This window comes from Stenella coeruleoalba (assembly GCF_951394435.1).
Source record: "Stenella coeruleoalba genome assembly, chromosome: 8".
Classification (NCBI taxonomy): Eukaryota; Metazoa; Chordata; class Mammalia; order Artiodactyla; family Delphinidae; genus Stenella; species Stenella coeruleoalba.
Window position 1 is genome coordinate 13,589,996 of NC_137154.1, and position 14,925 is coordinate 13,604,920.

Consider the following 14,925-nt stretch of genomic DNA (forward strand, 5'->3'; position numbering starts at 1 on the left):
TGCGCAGCAACAAAGACCCAAGGCAGGGGAAAATAAATAAATAAATAAATTACTTAATTAAAATAAATAAAATAAAGATCAGCTCTATAAATAAATGTAAGCCAAAGGCTAAAACCCATGGCTCATCACTAATATGAAACAGAGTCTTGGATGACTTAGAAACCCTTGACTTTCCATGCTCTGCTCTCACACTTTGCTACACATCCTCCTCACCACCGCTCTGGTCCATTTGACAATCTGAGTACAGCTCGTTTCCGCCCCCCATTGCTGTTCCTTGCCATCTGCGGTACACCCCACCTGGAATGATCATGCTCCCTCACTTCCAACAGATGAAATTTTCACTGCCTCAAGGTCTAGCTGGAATGCTACTTCCTCCATGAAGCCTGTCTTGATTCTCCCACCCAGAACAAACTCTTTCTTCCTGTGTTTTCACAGCACTTTTTTTTCCTGACACTGCTATGCAAATCCTGCTTTTTACTGTGACTATGCATGTACCAAACCATTTCCCCCATTAGATTAGAAACACTAGTACGGCTGGGCCTCTGTATAGTTCTTCCTTGGGCCTACCACAATGCTTGCCTCAAAAAAGCACTCAAATATATGTTGATGTGAAATACTACAAGGAAAATACTTAAAGAACTGTTAACCAGTTCTTTATATCCACAGACAACTAATTAAAAACACACTGAATTAGCAGTTTGTTACACAAAAAGTTTTAATCTAACTCTGGAATATAGAACATTGTGGAGTCTTCCCAGGATAGCCTGTTTTTCAAAGTCTTAACTTCCTTTTCCAGAAATGAGATATATATCAGTAGGACTTCAAAATCCATTCTACAGGAGTCATGACTGTGTACAAACAAAAGAATAACGAACTTGGTTGCTTTGCAAAAAGCTGAGGTTCAGAAGGGAGAATAGATAGACAATCATAGTAAAGCTACAGCATCAACTATCCAAACGTCTGTCTAAAAACTAATCATGGAATACCTGAATGCTGGTCAGACAATGTGCAAAATGATGACGCCGATGAGTGAATCATGAAGGTGACTGCTTACCTATACAATATGACATATTCATGCCCTTGTTTCCTGGACAGTCTGTAAGCTGGTGTCACCCTAGTTATAGCAAGGAGAGACTTCAGTAGCAACGACAGTCTGTTGTACACGGCATAGGAAACTTTGATTTCTTTATCACACCTGAGGAGCAAAGACACTATCAGCACTCTCCTACTCCACTAATGAAAAACAAAGAACAGAAATGCAATGAATAGAGATGTTAGTTATGTTCCATCTAGCTACTGAGATTAATTTGTTAGCATTAGAATATATATATAAAATTGAATCACTTTGCTGTACACTAGAAACTAATACAACATTGAATATCAACTATACTTCAATTTAAAAAATCTAAAAAAAATCTGTTAGCATTATTCATAAATTCTGATAGAATATAATCTGATTTGCAGTCTAAATAACCTTTCACAGAGTATTACAGTCAACAGAGATAGTCACAAATTAAGTGCTGGAACTGTATAAGATTAAATTTATTATTAAAACATGTTCTGGGGCTTCCCTGGTGGCGCAGTGGTTGAGAGTCCGCCTGCCGATGCAGGGGACACAGGTTCGTGCCCCGGTCCGGGAAGATCCCACATGCCGTGGAGCGGCTGGGCCCGTGAGCCATGGCCGTTGAGCCTGCGTGTCTGGAGCCTGTGCTCCGCAACAGGAGAGGCCACAACAGTGAGAGGCCCACATACCGCAAAAAACAAAACAAAACAAAACAAAAACGTATTCTGAACTAACGTTGTAGTTAGAATTCTTTGTCAGTTTATCAACAGATTGTTGAAGCTAGCCAAAGTTTCACTTTCTCATGCACTAGACAAAGGCAGGTGGGCACCAAAAGGTATCCAATATATTTTTCTAGCTTCGAAGCAGTTATCTTTCTAAGAAATAAAGCAACACCCTTAAAAACAGTAATTCAATATTGCAATTGTATTACTAAAGGTGCAAACAATTTCAATGTACTATCTTACGAGCAGTTTACCTCTATACATCTAACAGGAACTCTGGAGAAGTATTTGGTACTAAAATTTTGGACTATAACCTGGCAGTTGCTTTCTATTTAAGAAAGAAAAATAATGCCCATACCACTCATACTTATTAATAAGATTTTTCTTCTGATGTGTTGCTATTTCCTCAATTTTCCTATATATTCTTTTTGAAAACTAAAGCTTTGGGCAGGAAGTAAGCTAATCTGCCCTGAAAGAAGAAAATGGAGGGGGAAAATAACATGCATTTCCAATCCGTGACCAACACAGCATGTCTAAAGGAGTAGTGAGGGGAAATCTTATTGGATGTCTGCCACATAGAAAACAGACAAAACAGAGTAGTCATGTTACAAGAGCTCAAGGGATTTAATCAGAGAACTATCTGTACTCTGGGAAAACAACAAATCCTTTTTCAGCTTTCTCTCTGCTCCTCTCCCAGTGGTGTCTGAGTCTCTCTGGACTGACACTCCCTCTGAAGGTCATCTCTGTGCCTGGGCTGGAAGCCAAGCATGAAGCAAACTGTAGCAAAGACCTATTGGCTCTGTTAAGTGGTCAGAACCCTCTCCATGACTGGTACAAAGCCCTGCTTTTCACATGATGTTGTGCACTTTATCCTCAGCTACCACAACGAAGGACCCTAAGACAGACCACTTACTTTTCATTCATTTCCAGACACCAGATTTCTAGCTCCATGGAATCTCCCTGTAGATGGAACAATTCAAAGATATTTCAGGTTTTTTTTAATCTTCTTTTTCCTTATTATAAAGCACTATACAGTCACTATAAAAATATTAGAAAGTATAAATAAGCAAAAAGAAGAGACATCAACTTATAATCCAATCAGTGATTTTTCTTTCTTTTTTTTTCAATCAGTGATTTTTCTAAATAAAAGTGAGATCATACTATATATACTATTTTTATCACTTTTTAAAAAATATTTATTTATTTATTTTTTGGCTGCATTGGGTTTTTGTTGCTGCACACGGTCTAAGCCCCTATCACTTTTTATCAATAAATACAACATGGAATTTTCCTTATAATTAAAAATTCTAGTTGACTTCCCAGTGGCACAGTGGTTAAGAATCCAGCTGCCAATGCAGGGGACACAGATTCAAGCCCTGGTCCGGGAAGCTCCCACATGCCGCGGAGCAACTAAGCCCGTGAGCCACAACTACTGCGCCTGCGCTCTAGAGTCTGCGAGCCACAACTACTGAAGCCCACGCACCTAGAGCCCAGGCTCCGCAACAAGAGAAGCCACCACAGTGAGAAGCCCACACGCCGCAACGAAGAATAGCACCCGCTTACCACAACTAGAGCAAGCCCACACACAGCAATGAAGACCCAACACAGCCAAAAATTAAATAAATAAATTTTAAAATTCGACATTATTTTTAATGGCTGTGTAGTATTCCAACATATGACAATTATTTTATCCAATCAGTACCCCCATACTTGGACATACAGCTTGTTTCTAAATTTTCACTACTACAAACAACACTGTGATAAACAGACTTGAGACTAAAATTCTGTATGCATCCTGAATTAGTTTCTTAAGGTAAATTTCCAGAATTAGAATTGTTGGATCAAAGAATATTCATGCTTCTAAGACTTTTGCTATGTATGTCCAAATTGCTCTTCAGAAAGGCCAACACTTCAAATCATGGAGAGAGCCTTTCCCTCCAATTCTATAGAGGATATTTTTAGGTGACACTCACAGTTAAATACCCTAACAAGCTCCTTACTTAAAAGTCTTTTTAGCTATTTGATGTCTTTAGCCAAACTGTTCAGTCTCTCTATGTGTTACTCTGAACAGACTTAGTCTAGTGGGTGGGAAAGAAAAAGAAAAGACCAAATCCAGAATCCCTTAACCCTGTAACACTCCTGTGTGTCATTTAGTGAGATGGATAGTCACATACTTTTGAACACAAGTAATCTTTTTACGAATCAGCTGTAAGAGGGCCATTCTTTTAGGTTTGGGAATAAACTCGGGTTAGTTTGCGGAGTAGAGATTTTTTACTTGTTCTAGATCAAATTTAAATATGTATTCTTAATATATATCCTTTTCATCACAGTGTCATCTCTAAATGACATGATGAATTTTGAATCCACGCCCCCCCCCAAAAAATCAAGGGATGACTGGACAGTAGGAAGTATCCAAGATAAATTGGTGTGGTTTCTCTAGGATAATCACAAAAGTTTAGAATAGGATTACATAGATGCCTGAGAGAGGAAAGAGTTCTTCCAGGGATTCCTTTTGGACTCCCTATGGATCGCTAAGAAAAATAATCCACAGTATAAATTGGTAATTCAATAAAGAAAAATACGAAGTTTTGTTTTATTTGGTGCTTAAGGTTGCCATGGAACAAGTACTGACATCATTCGTTCAACAAAATTGAGAGCCTACTGTGTGCCATCCCAGGCACTGTGCCACGCAGAGAGATGATTATTTATTTATATCCTGCCTCATTTCAAAAAGAATTTTTTTTTAATTTATTTATTTTTGGCTGCGTTGGGTCTTCGTTGCTGTGCGCGGACTTTCTCGAGTTGTGGCGGGCAGGGACTACCCTTCGTTGCAGCGCGCAGGCTTCTCATTGCGGTGGCTTCTCTTGTTGCAGAGCACAGGCTCTAGTCACGCAGGCTTCAGTAGTTGCAGCATGCGGGCCCGGTAGTTGCAGCGCGTGGGCTCAGTGGTTGCAGCACACGGGCTCTAGGGTGCACGGGCTTCAGTAGTTGTGGCTCACGGGCTCTAGAGTGCAGGCTCAGTAGTTGTGGTGCACAGGCTTAGTTGCTCCGTGGCATGTGGGATCTTCCTGGACCAGGGCTCGAACCCATGTCCCCTGCATTGGCAGGTGGATTCTTAACCGCTGCGCCACCAGGGAAGTCCCTCAAAAAGAACTGAAGAACTACACAGATAAATAAGATGTGGCAAAGCTGCTGACCTCAAGAATAAAAGTGCAGGGACTTTTGGTTAAGAATCTGCCTTCTAATGCAGCGGACGCGGGTTCGATCTCTGGTTAGGGAAGTAAGATCCCACAAGCCGCAGAATAACTAGGCCCATGTCCCTCAACTAGAAAGAAGCCTGCGCATTCCAACAAAAGATCCCACATGCCACGACGAAGATCCCAAGTGCTGCAACTAAGACCCGACACAGCCAAAAAAAAAAAAAAAAAAAAGGATAGTATGAACAGGAACATGTAATGATCACCCACCATATGTTATATTAGGTAATTTACAAGTAAGAATGAAATGAGGAAATATTATAGCTCTGCAAGACTGTGAAGGGTCGTGTTACTTTGGTGGTGTTAGGGGAGGTGGGGTTAAGTAATTTGGCCAAAGTTGCTCAGCTAGGATCTCAATTTGGGTCTGTATAGCTCCAAACTCATTTGCCTTTTATTATACCATGCACCCTCACAATCCTGTAGTGGATATCAATTAATAAACATGAAAGCAAGAATATTTGCCTCAGTCCTAGCATGGAATAAGGTGAACCAAAACACATTAAAAAAACCCACAATACAGCAATTTATACTCTGGAAACAAATGTAAAGAAAACACACAGGAAATCTAAAGAGGGTTTAGAAAGGGAGATCCTCTAGAGCAGCGGTCCCCAACCTTTTTGACACCAGGGACCGGTTTCATGGAAGACAATTTTTCCATGGGGGGAGGGTGGTGTGGATGATGATGGTTCAGGAGGTAATGCGCATGATGGGGGGAACAGTTCAAGGCAGTGTATACGAGCAATGGTTCACACGTTAATGACAGTGATGGGGAGCGGCAGATGAAGCTTCACTTGCTCGCCCACTGCTCACCTCCTGCTGTGCGGCCCAGGGGCTGGGGACCCCTGCTCTAGGGCATATAAGTCTTGAAGGATAAGTAGAAACATATCACATATAGATGATATATATGAAGATGAAGGTGAAGAGTCTATTCCAAGTTGTTGGAAAAATAAGTACAAAAACCACAACCTCCTCAGAGAATAATGAGGTGATCAGAGAGGGAAGGAGCAGGAATAAGGCTGAGTTGGGGGACTTTCCTGATGGTCCAGTGGCTAAGACTCTGCACTCCCAATGCAGTGGGCCCAGGTTCGATCCCTGGTCAGGGAACTAGATCCCACATGCCACGACTAAAAAATGATCCCGCATGCCACAACTAAGACCCAACACAACCAAATAAATAAGTTTTTTTTTTTAAAAAAAAGGCTGAGTTGGAACCAGAGTGTGAAGAGCTTTGAGTGCCTAGTTAAGACACCGTCCTGGTGGAGGGAAGGGAACCCTCCTACACTGTTGGTGGGAATGTAAATTGGTACAGCCACTATGGAGAACAGTATGGATTTTCCTTAAAAAACTAAAAATAGAGCTACCATATGACCCTGCAATCCCACTCCTGGGCATATATCCAGAGAAAAACATGGTCCGAAAGGATACATGCACCCGAATGTTCTTTGCAGCACTGTTTACAGTAGCCAAGACATGGAAGCAACCTAAATGTCCAATGACAGAGGAGTGGATAAAGAAGATGTGGTACATATATACAATGGAATATTACCCAGCAATTAAAAAGAATGAAATAATGCCATTTGCAGCAACATGGATGGACCTAGAGACTGTCATACTGAGTGAAGTAAGTCAGAAAGAGAAAGAGAAATATCCTGTGATATCCTTTATATGCAGAATCTAAAAAGAAATATACAAATGAATTTATTTACAAAACAGAAACAGACTCACAGACTTAGAGAATGAGCTTATGGTTACCGGGGGTGGAAGGATGGGGGAAGGGATAGTTAGGGAGTTTGGGATCGACATGTACACCCTGCTATATTTAAAATGGACAACCAACAAGGACCTACTGTATAGCACAGGGAACTCTGCTCGATGTTATGTGGCAGCCTGGATAGGAGGGGAGTCTGTGGGAGTATGGATACATGTATATGTATGGCTGAGTCCCTTTGCTGTGCACCTGAAACTATCACAACACTGTTAATCAGCTATACTCCAATATAAAATAAAAAGTTAAAAAAAAAAAAAAAGACATCCTTCTGGCCATAACCTTACCTCAGAAGTCTTGAGTGAGATCTCCACACACATAGACCTCCCGACGGCAGGCAGCTGCCCTGCCAGCGCCTTCTTTGCTTCATGCGTAACCTCTGGGATGTCTTTGATTGCTAAATTGAACTAGAAAACAAAAGGAACTTTGTGTTAAACACTCACAAGGAACATTATGGAAACATAAAGTAGTAAGATTGGATGCTGAGTAAAGCAGGCATTGCTCTTGACTGATTAAGGACATTCATTTACTTCTCCCTTCCCCATAAGATATCTTGCATCAAAGTCCCAAAACTCAGGTTGAAAAAGCTTTTCACCTATCACAGCAGAAAGCCAAAAAACAAATACATCAGACTAACACTGATGAAGAACATACTTTCCAAGTGAATGGATCAAATGGAATTAGGTATTTTAATGTTATGATTTAGTAATACTAGAAATAGAATTATTTATTACTACACTGTGATTCCTTGTGACAAACACCATAGTATATCCCTTAACAAACAATTGGAATTTTACCCAGTCTGAACCCGTTGGGGAAGAAGATGAACGAGTACAAATCTTCTCGCCCAGTCGAGCCTGGACAATCACTTGGACAGTCTAAAAAAAGCAAACAAAAAATCAAAGATGAAAAGTTAAAACAAATTGATCTGGCTCCTAATCAGGGTTAAAACCCTCCCAATGCAGGATTTAAAAGATGCCAATGATCATAACTATACTTCAGGAAAGGGTAGGATTTAAAACCTTCAAGAACACGTAGGAAAAAAACATGGCACAAAAATAACACTGTAAATATTCCTGAGGGCACAGTGTCAACCAATTAGAGAAATTACAATTTGAGGCTTGTAATCTATAATATTCTCACATGGCAGAAAGAAAGTTGCACATGATGGCTCTGACTTTCATAGAAAAACAAGTCCAACCATAGGTTTAAATATTCACTGCCATACACTTATGTAATCATAGTTGATTTAAACCAAGGATTCCACAATTATTCATATGACTTGGCCCATATGGCAAAAGTCTTCCAACTAATTTTACAACCAGAATCTACTGCATGGATTATTCTTACATAGCAATGGTTGAGAGGAAGGAGTGAGAGTGATGGAAATGATTTTTAGATTTAGGAAAATATGCCTTCTAAAGCATTCAAAATTCAGTTTTAATTCTTCATTTACCCAGAAGGGAACAATAAGTGAAAGTGAGACATTTCAGAGGTAGTTGATGCTTACGGAAAGATGCCCAAACTGCTGTCCATTCCAGTCCGCAGTCTTTGTTCCCACCCCAAGGGAACATACTGTGCCAATAACCTGGCATAATAAGTTTGACATTTCTGCAAACAGGCTTGCAAAAAAAAATTTTTTTTGAACAAGTAGCTGAGGAAAATTGGAAGCTACTTTTTAGTTACACCCCCAGTACCGCCCCCAAATTTCACAGTTTGGTTTACAACAGACAGAAGTATCCCTTAAAATGGGCAAGCTGCAAGCTGTTATGCTATATTTCCAAAAAGGGAGAAGCACGGAAGTTATTTCTAACAGTTCTAGGCTCAAGAGAATGGATATAGTACCTTGAGGGCAAAAAACTTAATGAACTTGTCCAGGTCCTTTCTGTCCTGGGAATTGAGATCAGTTTCCATTGCCTATAGGAATCTAAAACAGGAAGAAAAAAAAAAGTGTTGAAAAATGTGACTAATATCTTTTAAAAGGGATTGCTACAACAAAGCATACAGAGATGGTATTGTCTACTAGCTGTATGAATAGTCACGTAGGAGGTAAAAAAAAATTTCCCCCCTGACTAAAAGACACCAAAGTGAAAAATACATACTATCTTTTGAGCAAAATAAATTCCACACAAAGAGCTAAATCTATAGACCTTAAAAATAGATGAGACAAGCCATTTTACCTGAATCTGAAACTTTGAGCTTTTAAATATAACTTATATATTAAAAAAGTTATATTACTTACCTATTAAAAAAGTTTTATTACCCAGCATATTGAAGACTAAGTGCTAATGAGACAAAAAGTTTATTAAAACATAAAGTGAGTTAACATTCCTTCAAAGGGCCAGTAAATCAATTTAACTTTGGGCGGGAGTGGGGTAGGGGTGGGGGTGGGTTTTGGACCCCTTCTGAGAATCCAATGACATGACAAGCCCTTTCTCCAAAAAAATGCACAAATATAGAAACTTTGGGTATATTCAGGGAGTTCATGAGTTTCACGAAGTACATCATAAACCCCCAGGTTAAAATGTTTTGAGAAGGGGCTGGTATGAGGAAGAAAGCATTTACAGAGAGAAGAGCATGAACAAAGGCGTATAAGCCACAGAGAGCAAACTGGGTTTGCAACTATTAAGTATGCCAATTTTCCAGCGGTTGTGTATGGCTGGCTGGGGCCAGATCATGAGAGACTTATATACAGTGCTAGAGACTGACCTGCATCTAATATGCCAGAAATGGGAGCACCCTCAAGGCTTTTGAGGAGAGGAAGCAACACAATCCAAATGGTGCTTTAGATGATAGCTTTGCTGGCATATTGTAGAATAGTTTTGAGTATGGAAAGCAGGGAAACCAATTAGGTCCTTGGCAATAATTCAGGCTTGTGGTCAAGGCTAAAACTCTAATACAGATACAGACATGATTTGGAAATAGTATGGATGGGAAGTATTTTAAAGGAAGAGCTAACAGGATTTAAGGACTGAGTGCAAAAAGTTTAATGGGCTTTCAGAAAAACAAGAAAGCCAGAGGGACAGCTAGTTTTAAGGAAAGGTATAAACAAAAGGATAGAGTTGAAACAGGAAATAATACAAGTTAAAAAAAAACATTGTTCTCTATTGAGGTATAACTTACATGTAGTGAAATGCACAAATCTTAGGTGCATTTCAATAAACATTTTGTATGTAAACACTCATATAATGACAACCCAGATCAAGTTATAGTACATTTCCAATAATCCAGAAGGTGCCTTTGTGTTCCTTTGGTCAATAAAACCACCAAAAAGCAACCATGATTCTGACCTCTATCACCATAGATTAGTTTTGTTTGTTTGTTTATTTGCTTTTTTAAGAAAATGTTGGGGGGTAGGAGTTTATTAATTAATTTATTTATTTTTGCTGTGTTGGGTCTTCGTTTCTGTGCAAGGGCTTTCTCGAGTTGTGGCAAGCGGGGGCCACTCTTCATTGTGGTGCACGGGCCTCTCACTGTGGCGGCCTCTCTCTTTGCGGAGCACAGGCTCCAGAGGCGCAGGCTCAGTACTTGTGGCTCACGGGCCTAGACGCTCCACGGCAGGTGGGATCCTCCCAGACCAGGGCTCGAACCCACGTCTCCTGCATTAGCAGACAGATTCTCAACCACTGCGCCACCAGGGAAGCCCCTAGTTTTGTTTGTTTTGAATTTCTTATAAATGGAATCAAATAGTATTAACTCTTCTGTTGTGTACCTTCCTTTATTCAACATTATGTCTGTAAGATTCATTTATAATGCTGCATGTAGCAGTTTATTCTTTTTCATTGTTATGTAGCACTCCATTTTATGAATATGCCACAATTTATAAATTAAACTGTTGATAAATATTTGGGTTGTTTCCTGCTTTTAGCTGTTATATTCTTTTTTTTTTTTTTTTTTTTTTGGCTGCATTGGGTCTACGATGCTGCGCACGGGCTTTCTCTAGTTGCGGCGAGCGGGGGCTACTCTTCCTTGTGGTGCGTGTGCTTCTCATTGCATTGGCTTCTCGTTGCGGAGTACGGGCTCTAGGGCATGCAGGCTTCAGTAGTTGTGGCTCATGGGCTATAGAGCGCAGGCTCAGTAGTTGCTGTGCACGGGCTTAGTTGCCCAACGGCGTGTGGGATCTTCCCGGACCAGGGCTCAAACCCGTGTCCCCTGCATTGGCAAGTGGATTCTTAACCACTGCGCCACCAGGGAAGTCGGTTATTATATTCTTACATGAGAGTTTTTGTGAATATAAATACTCACTGCTATCAGATGTAGAGCCAGGAGTGTTGTTGTTGGGTCACAGAGTATGCATATGCAGGCATACCTTGTTTTATTGCACCTTGCTTCACAGATATTGCCACCTCCTCTTCTTAAAAAACAAATTGAAGGGGCTTCCCTGGTGGCGCAGTGGTTAAGAATCCGCCTGCCAATGCAGGGGACACGGATTCCAGCCCTGGTCCAGGATGATCCCACGTGCTGTGGAGCAACTAAGCCCATGCGCCACAACTACTGAGCCTACCCTCTAGAGCCTGCGAGCCGTAACTACTGAGCCCACGTGCTACAACTACGGAAGTCCATGCACCTAGAGCCCATGCTCCGCAACAAGAGAAGCCACCGCAATGAGAAGCCCACGCACTGCAAAGAAGAGAATAACCCCCGCTCGCCGCAACTAGAGAAAGCCCGCGCACAGCAACAAAGACCCAAAGCAGCCAAAAATAAATAAATAAAATAAATAAATTTATTAAATAAAAAAATTGAAGGTTTGGGTCAACCCTGTGTTGAGCAAGTCTATCAGCGCCATTTTTCCCATGGCATTTGCTCACTTCGTGTCACAGTGTCATATTTTGGTAATTCTCAAAATATTTCAAACCCTCCACCAGCAAAAAGATTACAACTCACTGAAGGCTCAGATGATGGCTAGCATTTTTTAGTAATAAAGTATTTTTAAATTAAGGTATGTACATTGTTTTTTTTAAGACATAATGCTATTGCACTCTTAATAGTCTATAGTTTAGTTTAAACACACTTCTATGCACAGGGAAACAAAAAAATTCATGTGATTCACTTTATCACAGTGATCTGGAACCGACCCACAATATATCCAAGGTATGCCTGTGTTTAGCTTTGATAGATACTGCCAAACAGTTTTCTAGGATCTGTACCAATTTACATCACCACCAACAGTACCTTAGAGCTCCCAGTGTTCCACATCTATACTACCACTTCGTATTGCTGATTCCTTAGCCATCTTGGTAGGAGTGTGGTGGTATTTCATTTAATCTGCATTGAATGACTGATGATTAAATTAGAGATGAAATGATGACTGCCTTTCCTCCAATGATACCTTTTCATATGTTTATTAGACATTTGGATATCCTCTTTCATAAAGTGCTAGTTCAAGCCTTTTGCCCACTTAAAAAATTAGGTTGTCTTTTTCTTACTGAATTGTGGGAGTTTTAAAAAATATATAGTGGATTCAGTACATTGTTGGATATGTACTGCAAATACCTTCTCCCAGTTCGTGGCTTGCCTTTCTTGTGGAATTTGTTTCTTATCGTGAGAGTCACGACATACTAACGGACAATGGCCAGACTATATATATAAAGATAGAGCTCTGACCCACAATCTGCAAAAATCCAGCCCAGAAAGCCAACCTACTATCTACACTTACCAGTCAAGGAAGTCAGACTATCTCTAGCAACCAGTCCAGGAAGTCAAATGATAACCCCTGTAAAAACTGGCCCCAAACAGCCAGGACTTGATTAACTGACAGCTTCCCTAATTTTTATCCCTGCTTCCAACTTAGGACCAACCAGAGAAAGCCAAATATGTACCCCAACCAATCATATAGAGTACCCCCACTTGTAGTCAGGCTGCCTACAGCTTCCTTGTGCCAATAGCCCCAAATCAGGACATTCCTGAAGGCTTCCCTGCCTTTTTTCCATTATAAAGCTTCCCCAGTGGTCTACCTACCTTTGCATCTCTGCCAAAGGCAAGCGCTGGAACTGACTCCTCTGCTACCCGAAAGCTCTGAATAAATGGCCTTCACCTCTTCTCATCTGGGTGGTTTTTATGTCCACATTAAATACAGATTTATTGAGGTATAATTGACAATATCAGAAGTATAAGATAAGTTTTGACAGGTTTATAACTGTAAAATCATCACCACAAAATAGTGAACATAACAATTACTCCCCCAAAGTTTCCTCATGTTCCTTCATACTCCCTCCCTCCAGCCGCGCCCCCATAATCCCCCATACCTAAACAACCTCTGATATGCTTTCTATCACTAAAGATCCCTACCTGCATTTTCCAGAGTTTTATATAAATTAAATCATACAGTATGTACTCTTTGGCTTCTTTCACTAAACACAATCATTTTGAGATTCACCCATGTTATATATTTTTTCACCCACGTTATATTCTATGTCAATAGTTCATTTCTTTTTTCTTTAATTTTTTTTTGATGTGGACTATTTTTTAAAGTCTTTATTGAATTCGTTACAATACTGCTTCTGTTCCATGTTTTGGTCACAAGGCCATGTGGGATTCTAGCTCCCCACAGGGATCGAACCTGCATCCCCTGCATTGGAAGGTGAAGTCTCAACCACTGGACTGCCAGGGAAGTCCCGATGGTTCATTCCTTTTTATTGCTGAGCATCATCCTCTTATGGAGTTTCCTGATGATCAGAGGTTCTTTATTTTAGTAAGTCCAATTTATTAACATTTTCTTTGATGGTTAGCACTTTTCTGTGTCCTGTTAAAAATTTTTTTGCTGATCTCAAAGTCATGAAAATATTCTCCTACATTTTCTTCTAGAAACATTACTCTTTACCTTTCACAGTTAGATTCGTGATCCATCGAAAATTAATTTGTATATGTGGTGTACGTTAGGGATCAAGGTTCACTATTTTTTGCCTATCAGTTCAGTTTATTTAATAGGTTGAGTTAGAAACACCTGAAGATCTGTCTGAAAATGCTAAATCTGAAGCTAATGGAAAAGGTTAAGACTGAGATTAAAGTTGGAGATAAATCTCAAAAAAGAAGGAATTATTAAAACTATAGCAACAGATGAAATCACCAAGGGAGATAACAGGAAAAAAAAAAAAAAAACAACGACCTTGGAAAGTATTTGCATAAAAGAACCACAAAAAGAAATGCAAGAACTAATCAGAGAAATAGGAGATAAAATGATTTCTGAGAAGTTTTCATTGAAACTGAGGGGAAATTAAAGTTTCAAGATTGAAGGGATGGTCAAACAGTGTAAGTTCTTGTGGAGGAGGCAAAACTTTACCTCTACGCATATTAAACTTTGAGCTGGGACTCCTTCAACAAAAAGACAGATTAACAAGAGCAAAACAGTTTACTGACTAATGCAGCACCTACCACAGAGGAGAAACCTCAACAAAAAATAACTCAAAGCAGTGGCTTAGAACTATGGCTCATATGGGGTCTTCAACAAAGAATAATAACTTCATAGAGAAATGACAGGACAAAGGAAAGCAGTTTTAGGCATTCAAGGGTGCAGGCTGTGGGAGGAAACTAAGGGAGCAAGGTTTGTTTGCAGATTTCTCTGGTGTCTTCTCAGGTCTGATAAGAATCTGTCTCCAGTAAAAAAGGGGAATTTATATCCTGCCTTTAGGCAGAAAACGGGAGGGCAGTGAAAGGTTCTCCTGCATTTGCTGCTTCTTAACTGCCTTCAGCTCAAAATAATTATGTCAAAGAGGCATATTTTGGGATGACATATTCTGGATTCCTTCATTCTCAAGAGGAAAAGGCCACTGGACTTGGCATTACGTTGTTAATGACCTTTGAGAGGAGAGTTTCTTAGGGTGGTAGTGAGGAATGGATTCAGCTACTTCTGAGATGTTAGACAGGAAAAGAGCTCAAGCTTTTCTGTTAAAAGGATTTTCCCTGTAGGATAGGAATATCTGAGCAAATTTATAGGTGGGGGGTGGGAAGAAACCAATGAAGGAGAAATAAAACCTTTGAGAAGAAATAACTGATGAGATCCACAGGAGAATCTACTGATCAAATTACAAAGGACTCATCTTTGGGGGCCTATCAAATAATATGCTTGACATGTACACCCACCTTCAGGCCTTCCTAATTTTGGTTGAAAGAACACTAACA

General features: G+C 40.0%; 1 protein-coding gene across 7 annotated transcripts in view; it reads right to left on the minus strand.

The window, feature by feature from the left end:
* ATG13 (autophagy related 13) overlaps positions 1-14,925 on the minus strand; it is a 46,189-nt gene that overhangs the window by 16,671 nt on the left and 14,593 nt on the right. For all 7 annotated transcript variants that reach the window (XM_079928224.1, XM_079928227.1, XM_079928223.1 and 4 more), the window contains 5 exons: positions 8,653-8,734; positions 7,605-7,685; positions 7,095-7,214; positions 2,699-2,745; positions 1,055-1,195 (listed from right to left, as the gene is read on the minus strand). In XM_079928224.1, the coding sequence (XP_079784350.1) occupies positions 1,055-1,195; positions 2,699-2,745; positions 7,095-7,214; positions 7,605-7,685; positions 8,653-8,721 (458 nt within the window). In that variant the 5' untranslated portion in view covers positions 8,722-8,734. The remainder of the gene's footprint in view (positions 1-1,054; positions 1,196-2,698; positions 2,746-7,094; positions 7,215-7,604; positions 7,686-8,652; positions 8,735-14,925) is intronic.